The 18,828-nt window shown below is 48.8% G+C and overlaps 2 protein-coding genes across 2 annotated transcripts; one reads left to right on the top strand and one right to left on the bottom strand.

The window, feature by feature from the left end:
* Positions 1-2,897: 2,897 nt before the first annotated feature.
* LOC135976464 (uncharacterized) lies at positions 2,898-6,426 on the top strand. Its single transcript, XM_065572123.1, has 2 exons — positions 2,898-5,546; positions 6,046-6,426. Exon 1 carries the CDS (start codon positions 3,209-3,211, stop codon positions 4,592-4,594), a length of 1,386 nt encoding a protein of 461 aa, XP_065428195.1. The 5' UTR covers positions 2,898-3,208; the 3' UTR covers positions 4,595-5,546; positions 6,046-6,426.
* Positions 4,712-7,380, bottom strand: LOC135976465 (SRRM2 protein homolog rsr-2-like). The gene is made up of 2 exons (XM_065572124.1): positions 6,454-7,380; positions 4,712-5,332 (listed from the first exon to the last, which is right to left on the bottom strand). Exons 1-2 carry the CDS (start codon positions 6,992-6,994, stop codon positions 4,818-4,820), a joined length of 1,056 nt encoding a protein of 351 aa, XP_065428196.1. The 5' UTR covers positions 6,995-7,380; the 3' UTR covers positions 4,712-4,817.
* Between the last annotated feature and the right edge of the window lie 11,448 nt (positions 7,381-18,828).

The following is an 18,828-nucleotide window of genomic DNA, read 5'->3' as shown; positions in this document are numbered from 1 at the left end:
TAGCACAGAGAAGTTAGACATAATCAGGTCAGAAGAACCCCTTTCCTTAGCCACAGTTGAAGTCTTATCCTTGACACAAAAACACTCTTTCCTTTTGCAGAATTGCCACTTTGCTATTGCAGAATTGAATTGCTTCTGTATATTGACTCATTTTATTTCCTCTATGGAGAATGTCTTATTAACACTGGCTGGGTTGTGCAAGGCAACCAGCAATCCCTTCCCTGAATGCAGAGGCCAGGCCAGAATTTAGGGAGAAACCAGCAGCACAGACTTTGTTAGGTTGAAAGAAAAAGGGTGTAGGAAAGATGGTCCAGAGTGGGATTTGGGAGACCTAGGATCTGCCACCGATTTCCTGGGTGACCTTGAGCAAGTCATTCAATCTACCCCGTGCTACAATTCCCCACCTGTAAATTGGGAAGTATACGTCCTTCTCACACAGGAGTATTGTGAGGATAATATCCTGTAAGGATTGAAAGGCTCTCAGATACTCCGGTGGTGGAGACTGTTAAGTAGTGAGAAGGCAAGAAGAGGAAGAAGGCTGAAAGAGGAAGGGGGATTTGGCCTTCAGTAACTCGGTCTATAAACCAGCAGAAAGGTAGAGATGATGTCTCGCACCTGACGCCAACTCACTGAGAGCTGCTGGGCTGGGAAAGCCGAGCAGGACTTGGTAACAGTGCAAAGAAAGAACCCTTCCCCACATTTCAAAGGTGCCTTTGTATCTCCTTAATCAGCACATGGATTTCATTTACCTTGGTCTGGGGAGCCATATTGCAGACAAGGCTACAAAATGCAGTGGCTGCACCTCAGCAAGTGAACCAACAGTGGGTCAGCTGACGTCTGACCTCTTTCAGGCCTGGCTGAGCAGAGCCAGGTTTCCACAATATCCATGTGCTTTCCTTGATTGCCATCCACTGTTGTTCTGATGGTGGAAATTGCTGCAAATGCCCCATGTCAGGAAACTGAGCTCCTCCTTGCAGAGTCTTCTTTCCCATCCTCCACACCTGGGGAGCTAGACCCTTCAAGCCAGAAGACATCTTCAGAGCCCCCACAATGTTCGCCATGCCTACTTCCCTCGAGAACCAGGTGCCATGGCTTCCGAACCACCTACTGCCCTCAAAGTCCCACCTTTAGGGAGGGTTCATGGTGCAGAGGTGAAAGCTTCCTAGGGTAACACAGGCTCAGAAACTTTGCAGATGGAGGAAGGACAGTAGCACCCATCTGCCCCCACCTAGCCACTCTCCCCACCTGTCTGACCTCAGAGCACAACAGAGCCGAGGGGCTTTGGTGGGTTCAGGATCCGGGGGAGCGCGCAGCTGTCCATTTGTTCACTCTGCACCCACCGAACCCCTCCCCACTAGCACTGGTGGAAGCTGCCATCAAGCCCTGAGAGGAGAAAAGGTCATGTGCAGCCAGAAATTACATGGCTCAGTCTTTTAAAATCCCATCCGTGAAGCGTCCTTCCGTGTGAGACACTTAGAGAAAGACCGCAAGTTAATTACCTTAATTCCGGTTGCAGATCTGCTTCATAAATTTGTTAGTTGTTGTCACGCCACTGCCTGCTTCACCGGCTCTTGCATCTACCTGAGGACATGGCCATTACTGGGGCTTCTCCTGAGGAACTCTCCCTCATTATTGGCTTTGTCTTCCTGGTGGGGATCAATATCCCTGGCTGGAGAAAGGCAGGAGCAAACCACAGACTGATTTTTTTACTAGATCCCAGAAGCCGCCTCTCTTACCAGCACTGAGTGGCAGTACTGGAATAGCCAAAGGGGATCCTAGTAAAGTTGTTTTGTTCTCCCCATTCTGATGACTTAAAGCGAACATTAAAATGTGCACCTGAAATTTCAAACAAACAATGCTGGTTTAATCGTTCCCATCCCCTGTTTTGCTTTGTTTAATTAAGCTTGAGTGGCATGAACACCCTGCCTTGCACCCACAACCTGCCCCCTCCGGTGAGGACACGGGACCGTCTATAGCCTCATGGTATTTGCACCTTACTACTCCCACTCAAACCTCTCCTCTAAATCAAGCTGCTGAAATTGCTGGTTAGTTTCCTTTTGAAAACGAATGTGTTTGAATTTCTAATGAAGAGAGTCATGGTTTCAGCATGTCAATTTACTTCTCTTTCCCAGCAAAGCCATGCACCGGGGTGGGGGTGCTACGAACTGTCTGCAGAATTCTGGGCAGGACAATAGTTAAATTACTGGCATTCATTATTTGTAAGGCGGAAGCAGCTAGAGGCCCCCATCAGGGGTCAAGGCTGTACACATGCATAACCAAGAGAGGTCCTCCCCCCACGGGGGTGGCTGGCAGGCCTAGTGCCACTAGGACCTAGTATATGCCCAGGCTTCCTGCTTGCCTTCTTTTTGTTTCCAAAGCCCACGCATTGACGCTGCAGGCTGCGCTCTGCTTGGGAGGGAATGAACGATTACGGTTTTATTTTACATGCACCACCCGGGGCAGGTGGAGGGTTTGGGGCTCCCCACAGCAGCCCAGGCTCCCTGGGCAGCTCTTACCATGACCCGGCTCTGGCTTCCAGCCTAGCCAGGGTGTGAGGCCTTGGCGGAAAGAGGATGTGTAGGGGCAGGGCCACAGAGGGGGGCAAGGCTCTTGCATGTGTCCTCCTTTTGCCTATTGTGGTCACCCCACAATTACAACACATACCTTGCTCAGATAGTCACATTCTCCAGATTTCCCTTAATCTAACCGTGTGCCAGATCTGAACATCTTGCTCCCAGTGTGGGATCAGACAAGTCTGGATGGCAGGCTTGCTTGGCTGGCTTGTGTGGGTCTAGACATTCTATTCGATTATAACAGTTGCAGTGGGCTCTGGACCTAGGTAGAAATGAGACAGTGCTCACTGCACCTTCACATGGTGAGATTCAGCGTCTCAAAGGGTATGTCTACACTACGGGATTAATCCGAATTTAGATAATTCGGATTTGAGAAACAGGTTGTATAAAGTCGAAATGAATGCGGCCACACTAGCACATTAATTCGGTGGTGTGCGTCCAAGTACTGGGGCTAGCGTCGATTTCTGCACCGTTGCACTGTGGGTAGCAATTCCATAGCTATCCCATAGTTCCCGCAGTCTCCCGCGCCCATTGGGATTGTGGGTTAAGATCCCAGTGCCTGATGGGACAAAAAACATCGTCGCAGGTGGTTCTGGGTACAGCCTCACTTCCTCCCTCCCTCCCTCCCTCCCTGCATGAAAGCAACGGACGGCAGACAACCATTTTCGCGCCTTTTTTCCTGGGTGGGTGAACACTGCAGACTCCATACCACGGCAAGCATGGAGCCCGCTGAGGTCAAGACAGCACTCATGAATATTGTAAACACCTCGCGCGTTCTCGTGGAGTTTATGCTGAGCCAGGACCAGAAAAACGAGGAGAGGAGGCAGCGGCAGCGGCAGCGCAGCGACAAGCATGATGAGGACATGGACACGGACACGGATACAGAATTCAGTGAAACCACAGGCCCCGGTGCTTTGGAGATCATGTTGTTAATGGGGCAGATTCTAAACATGGAACGCCGATTCTGGGCAAGGGAAACAAGCACAGACTGGTGGGACCGCATAGTGTTGCAGGTCTGGGACGATTCCCAGTGGCTGCGGAACTTTCGCATGCGTAAGGGCACTTTCATGGAACTTTGTGACTTGCTGTCCCCTGCCTTGAAACGCCAGAATACCAAGATGAGAGCAGCCCTCACAGTTGAGAAGCGCGTGGCGATAGCCCTGTGGAAGCTTGCAACGCCAGACAGCTACCGGTCAGTCGGGAATCAATTTGGAGTGGGAAAATCTACTGTGGGGGCTGCTGTGATGCAAGTAGCCAAAGCAATCACTCAGGTGCTGCTACGAAAGTTTGTGACTCTGGGAAATGTGCAGGCCATAGTGGATGGCTTTGCTGCAATGGGATTCCCTAACTGTGGTGGGGCGATAGACGGAACCCATATCCCTATCTTGGCACCGGAGCACCAAGCCACCGAGTACATAAACCGCAAGGGGTACTTTTCAATGGTGCTGCAAGCACTTGTGGATCACAAGGGACGTTTCACCAACATCAATGCGGGCTGGGCGGGAAGGGTTCATGACGCTCGCGTCTTCAGGAACACAACTCTGTTTAAAGGGCTGCAGCAAGGGACTTACTTTCCGGACCAGAAAATAACCGTTGGGGATGTTGAAATGCCCATAGTTATTCTTGGGGACCCAGCCTACCCCTTAATGCCATGGCTCATGAAGCCATACACAGGCAGCCTGGACAGGAGTCAGGAGCTGTTTAACTACAGGCTAAGCAAGTGCAGAATGGTGGTAGAATGTGCATTTGGCCGTTTAAAAGGCCGCTGGAGATCATTATTGACTCGCTCTGACCTCAGCCAAAGAAATCTCCCCATTGTTATTTCTGCTTGCTGTGTGCTCCACAATCTCTGTGAAAGTAAGGGGGAGACCTTTATGGCAGGGTGGGAGGCTGAGGCAAATCGCCTGGCTGCTGATTACGCGCAGCCAGACACCAGGGCGATTAGAAGAGCACACCATGAAGCGGTGTGCATCAGAGAAGCTTTAAAAACCAGTTTCATGGCTGGCCAGGCTACAGTGTGAAATATCTGTTTGTTTCTCCTTCATGAAAACCCGCCCCCTTTATTGACTGATTTTCTGTAAGGAACCCACCCTCCCCCTTCCCCCAGCTTTCTTTCAAACCAAATAAAGTCACTATCATTTAAAAATCATTTATTCTTTATTAATAGATTAGAAAAAGAGGGAGGGAACCCGGGTGGTATTTGGGAGGAGGATTACTGGGAAGGAAAAAGCCACAAAGAAAAGGTTAAAAAAATGACAGCCTTTTGCTTGGGCTGTCTACTGGGGTGGAATGGGAAGGTGTACGGAGCCTCCCCCCCCGCGTTCTTACACGTCTGGGTGAGGAGGATACGGAACATGGGGAGGGGGGAGGGTGGAACAGGGGCTGAAGCGGCAGTCTGTTTTCCAGCAGCCGTTCCTGAACCTCCACCAGACGCTGGAGCAGCCCCAGCGTTGCTTCCTTCATCCTCTGGTCTTCCTGACGCCACCTCTCATCTCGAGCGTCTCTCCTCTCCTCACGTTGGTCTCTCCTCTCCTCACGTTGGTCCCTCATGTCCTCACGTTGGTCCCTCCTCTCCTCACGTTCACTGACTTCTTTCCTATACTTTGAAACTGTTTCCTTCCACTCATTCAGATGAGCTCTGTCACTCCTGCTGGATTGCATAATTTCAGAAAACATCTCTTCTCGCGTCTTCTTCTTACGACGCCTTATCTGTGATAACCTTCGGGATGGAGGAGGGAGGCTTGAGGAATTTGCAGCTGCTGTAGGGAGGGGAAAAAAGAGAGAATTGTTTTAAAAGCTACATTTTGCAGAACAATGCTTATACTCTTTCACGGTGACCAACACTGTTCACATTACATAGCACATGTGATTTCTGTGCAAGGTCGCATTTTGCCTCTTAATGCTGAGTGCCTGTGGCTTTGCTGCTAGAGATCACAGGTCTGGGCAACAGAATTCTGCTTGCATGCGGCCATGGTAAGCCATTCTCTTACAGCTTCTGCGCCCTACTTTCCCACATACCAAGCATAGCTTGTAGAGTGCTGCAGAAGCCTGGCCAATCTCAGCCAGTTGGGGGGGGTGGGGGAGTGTGGTGGGGCTTGTCTGGGCAAGTAGAGTGCTGCGGTTTTTCTGTTAACATTCAGCAGCACCAGAAAACAAACTAACCACGGTACCCCGCCCCCCCACCGCGTGGCTGGTATCAGGGAAGATCCCTACAGGCACCAAACTAATCCCCCCCCCACCGCCGCCCCCCCCCCCTCGCCATGAATTCTCTGGGATGATCACAGTACCCCTCCCCCCACCGCGTGGCTGGTAACAGGGAAGATCCCTGCTAGCCAAACGCGAAAAACTCAGGGCCAATTTCCCATCTGCGCTTGGCTAACTGCAGGGAAGGATTTATTTTCCGCCACAGGCAAACAGCCCAGTAGGAACGGCCACCTCTGTCCCCTTAATTAAGTTCCCGTATTTCAACCAGGTTACCAGGAGTGATATCACTCTCCTGAGGATTACACAAGAAGATAAAGAACGGATGTTGCTTGAATGCCAGCAAACACCGGGACCATACGCTGCCAGGCTTTGTCAGGCAATGATACCAGATTACTTGCTGCAAGCATGGCGTGGTCAAGTGTCCTACCATGGAGGAGGGAATAAAGATGCACTGCCCAGAAACCTTCTGGCAAGGCTTTCGGAGTACCTCCAGGAGAGCTTCATTGAGATGTCCCTGGAGGATTTCCGCTCCATCCCCAGACACGTTAACAGACTTTTCCAATAGCTACAGACTTTTCCAGTAGCTGAACTGACCGCGAATGCAAAGTCAGGCAAAGTAATCATTAAAAACCGTTTGCTTTTAAAACAAGTTTTATATTTTAAAAGGTAAACTCACCTGAGGTGCCTTCCATGGGGTCAGAGTCTTGGGTACTGGCTTGGGAGGCTTGGGAGGGTACTTCAGTCAGGGTGATAAAAAGATCCTGGCTGTTGGGGAGAATGGAGTGCTGTGTGCTCTCTGCAAGCTCATCCTCCTCCTCCTCCTCCTCCTCTACCCCATCGGCAGAATCCTCAGGCGTCGAGACTATCCCCGACCCAGAATCCACGAACACAGGTGGGTTAGTGGTGGCAGCCCCCCCTAGAATTGCATGCAGCTCGGCGTAGTAGCGGCATGTCCGCGGCTCTGACCCGGAGCGACCGTTTGCCTCCTTTGTTTTCTGATAGGCTCTTCTGAGTTCCTTGACTTTCACGCGGCACTGATCTGAGTCCCTATTGTGGCCTCTCTCCATCATGCCCTTGGAGATTTTTTCAAAAATTTTTGCATTTCGTCTTTTAGAACGAAGTTCTGCAAGCACTGAATCCTCTCCCCATACAGCGATCAGATCCAGTACCTCCCTCACGGTCCATGCTGGTGCTCTTTTTCGATTATCAGCCTGCATGGTTACCTGTGCTGATGAGGTATCTGTGGTCACCTGTGCTCTCCACGCTGTGCAAACAGGAAATGAAATTCAAATGTTCGCGGGGCTTTTCCTGTCTACCTGGCCAGTGCATCCGAGTTCAGATTGCTGTCCAGAGCGGTCACAATGATGCACTGTGGGATAGCTCCCGGAGGCCAATACCATCGAATTGCGGCCACACTAACCCTAATTCGAATTGTAAAAATCGATTTTGGCACTACTCCGCTCGTTGGGGTGGAGTACAGAAATCGATTTAAAGGGCCCTTTACATCGAATTAACTAGCGTCGTTGTGTGGACGGTTACAGGGTTAATTCGAATTAAAGCTGATAAATCCGAATTAAAGTCGTAGTGTAGACCAGGCCAAAGAGTTGCTAGGAAGAAAGGGCAAAGTTGCTTATTAACTACTTGTCCGACAGCTGTTAAAAACAAAAAGGTTTAGAAAGACGTTGTAAAGAAACGTTCTATAATTTATCAAATAATCAGTTTTGCTTGCTCTTTGCAATTATTCCATTGATGCTGATATCTGTTCCCCTTCCCAGAATGTCTGTGTGGTGTGTGCATTCACTGGTTTGTTTTTGTAGGGTTGCTCAGACAGATTCATAATTAGCAGCAGATCCCATTTGTTATTGTAGGGTCACTCCTGATGAGTACTGCTGGCTTGGGACTGTAGGTTTGCACATCTCATGGTCACTGAGATGTGCCTGCCTGTTTGTGACCAAAAGTCATGGCATTATTGTTACAAACTGCCCTACAATAGCGTCGGAGAGGTGTGGTCTGCACAAGGAGCGGTGGCAATCCTAATTCAATGCTTTGACGGGTCCAAGTCACAGCCTTAGAACAATATTGGCATAACTGTGTGTGTTAGGAAATGCTGTGGCTCTCCCCATTACCCTTTATTTGTATTTTCTGTCACGAGCGGTATATATCAGCCATCCCTCGTGCTGGAGTGCCGCTCCACAGTCTATTATAAAATGGCCGGGTGCAAAAGATGCATATAAATAAGGAACTCCATGAAGTGTTCTCCAGCCTTTGATACAGTGAACGTTCTTCTGCAGTGATTTATGGCATCTGCGCAACGTTCCTTTCTGACATAAATCTCACAAGTCATTCATATGTAAAGAAATAAGGAAAGCAAGAAGCAGACACCTCCAGATCCTAAGGCTATGATTTGCAGTTGAGCATCCTCCCTTAGGAGGCGTTTTGTGTCCAAGGTACACGTGCTTCTGCCTCTGGATCATCTCTGCGTGTGTTGGTCCCGGGTTCCCCATTAGCTGAGATAGCGAGGGAGGACTGGGCCTCGTTTGACAAGGATACTCAAGAAAACAAGTTCTGCGGGAGGAAACCGAAGAAAGAAATTGCTCGGAAATCCCGAACCCTGAATAATTCTAGGAACAGCTGCCTGGCTGGTGTCGCTCAGTGTGATTTATACCATCTGAGGGGCTGGCCCACAATGCTTAGCACTTACACGATGCTTTTCTTTCATGGATCTCGAAGCACTTTACAAAGGTGGCTAAGTATTATTGTCCCCAGGAAGCACTTTAAAGCACTGGCTGGTCTACGGCATGTCCCATTCTCAAGGGCATCTGGCCTCTGCGAAGTTCGTCAGCAGCACTGAGGTTCTTTTGGACTCCTCATTGCTACTGGAGGCTCACATCGCCATAGGGGCAAAACATGCTTGGGGCAAGTCGCTTAGCCTCAGGTCCCCAGCTGTAACACGCGGCTAACACGATTCCTCCCCCTTGGTTTGCCTAATTAGACTTTGAGCTCTTTGGGGCAGGATCTGTACAGCACCTTGCACAGTGGGCACCAACTCTTGGTTGCGGCGTCTAGGTGCTATTGTGATACCAATAGTGATAAGAAGCCTGATCTCATCCAAGATCCAGACTCTCCAATAATCTCATGCCCATTGCCAGCGCTAGCTTTCAGACAGAATGTTTGCTGGGGTTGTCTTACTGATCTAGTGGTTTACCTTTGACTAATGGTTGCAATCAGACTTTTATAGTACAGTACTTGGATTATATTGTATTATAAATATCAATACAAATATTAATGTTCCCTCTCCCTCAGGTTTATTGCCGCTTCGGCCATCTCTGGGGACGTCAGCCTCCAAATCTGTCATCTCCTCTCTTTTTGCGTTTTGCTCAGGCCAGGAGCTGTGAAGCCGCTGAGCTCATCACCAACGGGTTGGCCCAATTCGAGCTCTCAGAAGACAGAGACTCTCAGACACCAGAACATGCCTCTGTAGTCAGCCCAGGTTCCAAAGCCGGGCCCCAATCCTGCAGCGACTTGGACATGTGCTTAACGTTACACACACAAGTAGCTCCATTGACTGAAGTTAAACACATGGACATGTCTTTGCAGGTCCAGGGCCGATCTGCCCCGTTAACTAACTGTCAACTTGGAAAGTGATGAGGTTCACAAAGAGGTTTAAAGAGACGGATTTTCCTTTTTCCCCCAATATATCCTTTTAACCCCAAATCTTCATCAGGTTTTCAGAGTTTTAATTTATTTTATTTGGAATGTATTACTCTAGTTGCAGCCCGGGGGGGCTGGATCAATTTTTATAGTGGGGGTGCTGATGAAGGAAACCATGTATCTGGTGTTTGTTCTTACTGCTTCAGGCCAGGGGGTGAGGGAGCACCCCCAGTACCCCGACTTCCAGCACCACTGGTTGCAGCTGTTTTATGCTTTATGTTTTAAGTCACAGCGGCTTATGAACCACGGAACAGTGACAAGACATTAAGGAGGTCTAATAAAAACTAAATGGAAAATCCTTTTCCGTGCCACTATTTGCTCTTTGCCAAAGGGTCAAGAGATGAAATTAGAAGGCAAAGTATTTTAAATGGCTGAGAGTAAACACTATTTTGGTCTGTGTAAAATCACCTTGTGGAACTCACAGCTGTAAGATATTCTGAAGGCAAACAGCTTATTCCATGTTTGAAAAGGAAAAGACATTCATATGAAAAAAGAATAACCTTTAATTTTAGGGCCATATCCTCAGCTGATGCAAATCAACGTAGCTTCATTGAAGCCAATGGAACTATGCTCATTTAGACCATTTGAGGTTCTGGCCCGTAGGATCAGAAAAATGAAAAGGGCCAATGAGGGCATAAACCAGGTAGGGTTGTTTGGGAAACGTCTTTTGTTCCTTTGAAAAAACGTAATGAAAATTACAACTTTTTGTTTGGGTTAAAAAAAAAGTTTTCATATTTTTGTTGAAAAAATGCAAACCCAAAATAATCTGTTTTCGGTGACTTAAAAATGGTGGCAGAAAACCAAACATGGAAATATTTTTACTTTTCAGCCAAATTGTTTTGGTTTTCATTTTTTCAATGAATCCCCCCCACTCCCCCCCCAAAAAAACTTGGTTGAACAAAGACATCTCCAGTGGCAATTTCCATTTTAGACCCCCAAAAGCCATTTTTTGTTTTAAAAAAAAAGTTTCAGATAAAAAATTCCAACCATCTCTAAAACTAATCAAGAAGGCGAGGAAGAATTCTTCCGCCCAGCACAGCGCTGAACAATGACAGGCATTATTGTGGGGGAGAAGGGTCGTGCTCTTCTCAAGTTGGAGCCTGGATACCAGAGAGGATTGATTGCTGGTCTGTGCCAGCACAGGAATCAGAATGTGCTATTTGAATTATTAATAACAATGTGCTGGCAACAGCTCCAAGGATTTCCCATGCTAAAGCTAGGAATGGTTCTCTCCTGCCCGGGCTAGCTCATGCTATAAACTGTAACCCAAGAAAACAGCCATTTCGTGAGAAGATAATGGAAACGCCTAGCACTGGGAGCTCTCATTCCAAATCAGTCTCCTGGGCTGGCAAATCCAGCTACACAAACATGCAGAGTATCACACAAAAAGGCCCCCACACGGGATCAAACGTGCCAAATGAACTTGCCCTCAATTTTGTACAGTGGTTGAGGATTGCCTCTGGCAAGGCCATGATGGTTGTGAAATCTCACTCTCTCTCCACCCCATGTGTCACTAGACACAGCCACTTTCCTTTCTGTTAATGATCCCGGGGAAACCATCAGGATTTGCATGTCGAAGCCCAAATAGAGTCATTGAATTTAAGGAGACACTTAACTTCTCTGGCTCCTCATAACGTGGATTCTACATTAAGAAACCAACCTGTCTACAAAAAAGACTGTTTGGGGAAGTGTTAAAAAGAGCCATCATCTTATATAGGGCAACATTAAAAGCTCAGACCTGGTTTCGACAGGAGCTAGGATGTTTTCATGAGCTCCAGCACAAAGGAGCAAATGAGAAGCTGATATTGCTTTCCATCAATACTGAACAGAGGGCAGCAGATTTGCAATTTGCAAATGCACTTTCCAGCCCTGTCTCACAAAGATTCTCAAAGAGGCCGAGCTGCTCTCTGTTCTGCTCACAAATGGAGCGTTAGGGCTGGAGATAGTTTGGTGTATGACCCCTTTACCTGCAGGGACCTGCCTTCACATCCTAGTTCAAGGAGGACCAAAGGAAAGTGTGCTGGTATCTCACCTGAGGCAGTAACGGGTGCCCCTCTGTGGAACAAAGCACATCACATGTATGATGGAGCACAATCGTTAGCATTTATGTAGGAGAGGCCACGGACTGGGAGTATTCGGGGAGAGGTGGAGCGTGAGATGCACTGGCAGAGCAGTGTGAATACCAAGGATGGGAACAGCTGGGAGTCTGCGGTTCAGGACTGAGGGGCATCAGCAGAGCTGGGAGAAAGTCTGGGATTCTGATAGCAGGGAGTTGCTGGTCAGGATTGAAGCGTCCTGGCAGAGCTGACCCATATATCTGCCTGCACCATGCTTGGCTCCTCCCAGAGCTATTTAGTCTCTCATCAATATGCACAGCATTGTAAAAAAGAAAAGGAACTCGCCTTGAGCGCTGAATGGCTCCCCTTTTATGGGCAGATAAAGTCCTGTGACAACAAAGGTTTATGCTGCAGACTGTACATCAAGGATCAAAGTGAGAAGAATCCGTCTCAACCTTGCAATCTTCCCCACAAAGAGCTACTGTTCCAGGGGTCGCGCACACTTGGCAGGGGATGGGCCAGCCTGGCTTGGGAACGGCTAGTACAGCTGTGTTTTTAAAGAGACAGAGCTTCCGCTGGTGTAGGTTACTGCTAACCTGGTTTACACCAGCCGCGGATATGGACCAAATACTCTCTTCTGTATTGGTAACTGCCCTTTCAACTGCCAGATAGGACCTTGCAAAATGTCTCTGATTCCGTGATTCTTAGAACAAACGCATTCTTTCCTCAACGTGATAAACAAAATTCATCCCCTGGTCTGACCAACTAGCCATCTTTTTTTTTTTTTTTACCTCCCCTAACTAGAGCCAAGACCTATAATCAGGACTGTGTTAAGTAAAGCTACGGACAGCCAACAATCACAATATTAGGAGAGGAAAAAATAACCAACCCCAAACAATAGACGCCAACAGCAATTACTTGGGCTGGCAAAGCCTGCCCTCTGTAGGGCATTGCCAGAAGGTGCAACTGCACGCTACCCATGGGACCTCCCAGCACTGTAGCATTAATGGACCTCCTGGGATGTTCTCTCGTCCTGCGTCTCCCCTTCCACCAAGTGGTTTCTAAAGACAAAGAGTCAGTTCTGGTGCTGCCTATGTCGCTTCTCCAAGCCACCCGGGTCCCCCTGATCCCTTTTTGCCATTCAAACAGTCTGCAGCTTTTATGCCACAAAGACGTAGGTAACACTCGAAGAACTGCATTTATTTATATATTTTTACAAACACTCAGCACGTGACAGGAGCCAGAGCTCAGAGTATGTCTAACCCATTGCTATTTATAGCTTTTCCTTTTCTGCAACGTTCTTATCACCTCCTATCTGCCAAGGACCAAAAAGCCATTTTTTAAAAATAAAGTTTTAATGGCTACTAAGAGGCCTGACCCTAGTCCCATTCCGATTTCCCCATCGACTTAAATGGCTGGGGGTGCGGGCTCTGGAGTGGGGCCAGAAATGAGGAGTTCAGGGTGCGGGAGGGGGCTCCAGGCTGGGGTGCGGGAGGGTGTTCCGGGCTGGGACCGAGGGGTTTGGAGGGCGGGATGGGTATCAGGGCTGGGGCAGAGGATTGGGGTGTGCGAGGGGCTCAGGGGTACAGGCTCTGTGCGGCGCTTACCTCAAGCAGCTCCTGGAAGCAGCAGCATGTCCCCTGCTCTGGCTCCTATGCGGAGGCATGGCCAGGCGGCTCTGCTCACTGCCCCATCCGCAGGCGCCGCCCCTGCAGCCCCCATTGGCCTCGGTTCCCAGCCAATGGGAGCTGCGGGGGCGGCGCTTGGGGCAGGGGCAGCGTGCGGAGCCCCCTGGCTGCCCCTACATGTAGTAGACGGAGGGGGAGGACATGCTGCTGCTTCCAGGAGCCACACGCAGAGCGGGGCAAGCCCCTGACCCCGCTCCCTGGCTGGAGTGCCGGAGCAGGGCGAGCCCTGGACCTTGCTCCCCAGCAGGAGTTCAAGGGCCAGATTAAAACGTCTGAAGGGCCGGATGCGGCCCCCAGGCTGAAGTTTGCCCACCCGTTTTATGACCTTGTCTTCTACCCATCCTCATCCTGTTTGTCTGTTTCATCCACCTGTCAGATCCTGTGCGATACCTAGATCGTGAGCTCCCTGGGGCAGGGACGGTCTGTTTTGTACTGGTCTGTACAGTGCTTAGCACAGTGAGGCCACGGCTGGGGTCCTGAGCCCTACCAGGAACCCCAGATAATTACAACAGAGCTTATATCATAGAATAAACTGCAAAGAGTCTCCGTGTTTTGCAAAAGGTCTCATCTGCAGGAAGATGCCAGGCAGTGATCAGAACAAAGATCCGGTTTTTTGGTCTCTTTTCAGACTGGCTGCTTGGCCATTTTCTCTCTGGGCATATAACAGACAAGGCGGTTACAGCTCGTGTAGCCATTCCTATACTTTAAACCTGGTTCTCAAGAAGGAGATGGGGCAAAGTAAACATTAGCTGAAATATAATCAAATGTATTCACACTTTCTAGTAAGTGTCTCAAACAAGGATTTCATTTAGATTAAATAAGACATTTATAGTATGTTAATAAAATATCAGTTGGGCATTAAAAAAAAGTAAGGCCTATAAGTCACATTTAAATAAATAATGTATCTATAACAATGTAACAAAGGACCTGCTGGTGCCTCTCTGAGAATTCACAGCCACTTCCAGCAGAAGTTTCTGTTTGATATTCATGAGCTATGCGGACTCCATCACTCACAGGTGACACAAAGTGGGATCTGAATGTATTGGGGGAGGGGAGTGACTGGCAAAATTCAGAGTGAAAAAAAAGGCAAAGGAGTTTGTGTAATGGAGGGGAGACTTAGAGACAACGAGGTCAAATGGAGATGTCACGGCCTGAGACAAGTGGGAGAAAGAAACAAGTGAAGGTACCAGACATCCTCTCAGCTAAGATTTTGGGGAACTTTGGGGTAACTGGAGTGTGCACGTGAAATCAGGTACGCCGTGGTGTGCAAGGGAGCAGGTTGGTGCAGTGAAGACGACATCTAACGCAAGGCAGCCATTGCAGTTTCTTCACTGGCCAGCATCCTTATAACAGCTAGAAGTTCCCCTGCCTAACTTTCCTACATTTTACATCACGTCATCTCCCAAAGAGGGATTGCAAGGGATGTCTATACATTTACACGTCACCCGAGATATCACAGACCTGGGCAGTGTAGAAAGGGATCAGATTTTTAGGTAGATTAACTGATCTGGAACAATTTTTCCCAGTGTGAACTCAACCAATCAGCTTCTTTAAGAAACTGTCTACTCAGCAGCTGGATACGTATTTTGGATGATTGAACCATCAAGAGAGTTAGGATAGGTCCATTTATCGGAACTATCCCCTACGCCAGACGTACAGGACATAGAAGGATCTGGGTCTGAGACAGCCCTGGGCTTTTGCAAAGCGAACACTTCTGCAAAACCAAAACTTGCACCTCGCTGGGCAAAAAGATGAGCACCCATCAATAAAGAAACAAGAGGCCGCCAGAATCTTTGCAATTCAGCGGAGGCTGTAATGGATGGAACAATTGCCAATCAGTTTTGCTTTTGGGGGTGGGGGGAAATGACTGGTCATTGCCAAGCCTTAAGAATATGATTTTTTTTTCCTGGAAATTCAAGAATCTTTAGCTCTCTGATTTATCTCCAGAATGTCAGGTCTATCTCTCCTCATCTTTCATCTCAAGTTGTTAGTCAATTACAGGGTTCTCTCGGGAGCACAGCGCATGGTAATTTCAGACATGGCTGTAATACTACATTATCATTATTGAATGTATTAAAAGAGGGACACTGAACAGCATCAGGAATAGATCTGTAATGACTCCAGTGATTAAAAGCCTAAAGTGATGTGGTGGAAGAACTAAGTTAACTGACGGTGTAAAGTTTTAGTGAATAAAGTTCCTCTACCATGTTTCCTTCAGGAAGGATTCTCAAGAAACCGAAGACTTGCTGAAGTCGGCCCTTTCACCTTCAGATCCTTCCTTCTGTAAATCAACTGTGATTGCAGCAAAGCCCTTTTTAAAAAAAAAAGAATCCCCTCCCTCAACTCTATAGCAGAATTTGGTGCTACAGAAAGTGAGGGATAATATTAGCATAGCCATGAGCCAAGTACTGCACAAACGTCCCCACACACCTCTCCGAATGCACGCGGTAACCTACCCTTCTGCCATTCTACCCTTAGCTCCTACACAGCTCTGCTGATGGGCCTCAGTCCTGACCTGCAGCACTGTTCTGCTAAGCTACTCCAACTCTGCCAATGCGCTTCACTGCTCACCTGCACAACTGTCTATTATGGTAGTCCGAGCTTTCTGGGGAGCTGACACTGCAAATTGCCCATCCTACTGAACTGTACCACAGTGGGCAATCGTTGACTGACGTCCACTAGGGACTAAAGCCCAGACCACAAGTTCCATTGTAACTGGTGATCTTGGACAGGACTGAACATTACACGGGTCTCTTTGGTAGCAATATAAGCTCAACTGGAAAAAGCAATAAGAGGGGATGACACCGGTATAAGACAGAGGTATAATGATACCAGCACAGTTATGCTGGTGAATTTCCCTGTATAGACAAGCCCTCACAGGGTGGAGGATCCAGCCCTGATATTGCCCAGGATCAGGCCCATCAACTGCAGCACCCGAAAAGCGCTTGGCCACTTGGAGCACTGTGAGGCTCTGTCCATGAGTCGTGATCACATGTGTTCAGCTTACAAGTGACAATGTTCTCTCTGCCGGCCAGCCCTGTGAGCAGCCTAAGCATTGCAAACGGAGGTCTGCCTTTCGGTGTCATGCGGCATCACCCGCAAGCCGGCCCCCGCCAAGCTGGGCTTGGAGCAGGCTGAAAAACACCAAGGATTCTGCTTGGGACATTTTGAAAACTATATTTTTTTAATTTCCTGAAAAAATATATGTTTTTTGACACACAAAATGAGACCCAAGCCTGAAAAATAATGTTTTTCCACAACCTTTTCAATAAGAAAAAAAAGCAGTTTTCAAGTAAGAAGTTTCAAATGTCAAAGGGCAAAAATGTTTACTCAACAAGGTTGGTTTTTTCCCTCAAAAATCAGAAATGTTTTGACCAAAACAAGAGTTCCCCATGAACATTTTCACCTTGGCTGAAAAGCTGTTTTTCACTGGTTGATAGGAAAAGCAGCCGTGGCCTGGTGCTAAGGGAGGCGGTGTTTTAAAGTGAAGTATTAGGAGAGAGTTCCATCAGTGACAGCAAGTGAGCCATGCAACAGAAGGAGAGTTGATCAAGTCACCAAGAAAAGTTTAGAGAAGATGTCAATGGGATGAGGGAGGGAGGAGTCCCGTGAAACACAGGCGGTCCATCTGCATGACACACAAGACTTTTCACCGATTCAGCAAGGAAGAGTGTAGGTATATTACAGGGGGAGTTAGTGCGCAGTGGGGGCATGTGGCTGCATATCTGAAGGCAGAGCCGGCTTCAGGCACCAGCTAAGAAAGCAGGTGCTTGGGGCGGCCAATACAAAGGGGCGGCACTCCGTCCGGTATCGGGGCGGCACGGTATCGGGTCTTCGGCGGCGGGTCCCTCATTCCCTCTCTTCCTCTTTGAGCTGCCGCCGAATTGCCGCCGCAGAGGAAGAGAGGGGGGCCTGCCGCAGAAGAAGCGGCGCAATTGAACTGCCGAAGTGCCGCCGCTCGTCTTTTTTTTGCCGCGTGGGGCGGCAGAAAAGCCGGAGCCGGCCTTGTCTGAAGGTAAAGGTTCTGCATCTGGAACTTAGTCCGTTTCGTCATGATGTTGCTGGAGCCGGAATAGAACCCAGCTCCCCCTCCAGTAGCTATGTTGCCTCTGCAGGGTTAATAGGAATAAAAACTAATTTTGGTCATTGACGTCAGTGACCACGGCTCCGACTGTGCAGAATGAGCACACCGGCTGAGTAAGAGGCAGCCACTTTTACATGACCTTTTCTGCCCACACTAGCACTTGAAAGTGTCCACATGAAAACAGGATTCAGCCCGGGGGGAGGACGTTTGGTTGTCTGTAGTGACTTTTAACATGAAAAACAAGTGGATCATAGAGTCTTAACACTGAGCAATAACTTCTGATGAGGAAAATGGAAAACCCAACCCCCTGGATGGAACATTATGAACTTGTGGCCGCATGGACACAGAGATAAATTTTTTGGACAGGCCAAGTTATAAACTATCCGCTCTTTCTAGCATCCATGCCAAAAACATCTAATGGCTGAAATACAGTATTTGCAAGTAAACAGCCTTAAGACGGGCTCCCTCGTAACTCATCTGCCTGTGCTTAATTTATTCATGGGAATCATTTTAATGTGACATCATACATATTCATGCAGATATTGATTGTGATAGAAGAAAATATTTGCAGTCTTCTGCAGAATTCTGAGGCCGGGAGCTCACATTTCCTGGGGAAATCCTTCCAGCCCAAATGCAGAGCCTCAGGCCCTCCAATTCCAGGACGTCCTGCTGTGGGTGATCTGCAAGGATCAAGTCTTCAGATGGGGAGGGGATGTGGCAGCAGATATTCCCTTTGGTATCATCCTTCCACTCAGCCCCATAGGGCTAAATGAACATGGATGGAGGCTCAGTCTAATTTACATTGGGAGCGTGGGTGGCACGTTCCTCCCAATACTCAGGGGATGGCAAGTGAGGGGAAAAGGCAACCGAAAAAGGTTGCCCCAAGTCCTATGAACTGGGTGGCCAGGTGTCCGGTTTTTGACTGGAAAGTCTGGTTGAAAAAGGGGACCTGATGGTGTGGGGTCAGATCTACTGACCAGACACCCAAAGTCCAGTTACTGCGGGTGGGGGAGGAGGGGAGGCACCGAGTCATCATCCACCCCAGCCCCTACTCAGCCGGGACCACCTCCTACCTGCATCAGGTGGCTGCAGCTCCCAGCCCTGGCTTTGCAGGTGAGTCCCTCCTGACCCATGCAGGGAGGGGAGGAGAGGGGAAGAGCAGCGAGCGATGGGGGGAGGGTGAAAGAAAAGCGAACAGGGGTGAGGCCTCAGGGAAAAGGGCCGGGGCAGGACCTTGGGGGAAGAGGTGGGGCATGGGTGAGGCCTGGAGGGAAGGGGTGGGGCAGTGGCAGGTCCTCAGGGGGAAGGGGTGTGGAAGGGGAGGTTCTGGCATGCCTGCTGGAGTGTCCAGTTTTTAAATATTACGAAGTTGGCAACGCTATGTACTGGAAGAGTTTCATACGGCTCCCGGTGCTCTGTTGAGATCAAAGTCCAGGAAACAAGGCACTAGACTGGCACTCAAGAGACCCGAGTTCTAATCCCAGCTCTGCCACTGCCCTGCTGTGTGCCCT

This window comes from Chrysemys picta, chromosome 18, assembly GCF_011386835.1.
Source record: "Chrysemys picta bellii isolate R12L10 chromosome 18, ASM1138683v2, whole genome shotgun sequence".
Taxonomy (NCBI): Eukaryota; Metazoa; Chordata; order Testudines; family Emydidae; genus Chrysemys; species Chrysemys picta.
The sequence above is the reverse complement of the archived record's forward strand: the minus strand, read 5'-3'. Positions and strand labels throughout refer to the sequence as shown.

Excerpts from the sequence above, each read along its gene's own strand:
- LOC135976465 (XM_065572124.1), bottom strand. The coding sequence starts at position 6,994 with ATGCAGGCTGATAATCGAAAAAGAGCACCAGCATGGACCGTGAGGGAG. Across the intron at positions 5,333-6,453 it reads CCCCATGGAAGGCACCTCAG|CAGCTGCAAATTCCTCAAGC; the intron begins GTGAGTTTACCT and ends CCCTCCCTACAG.
- LOC135976464 (XM_065572123.1), top strand. The coding sequence starts at position 3,209 with ATGAAAGCAACGGACGGCAGACAACCATTTTCGCGCCTTTTTTCCTGG.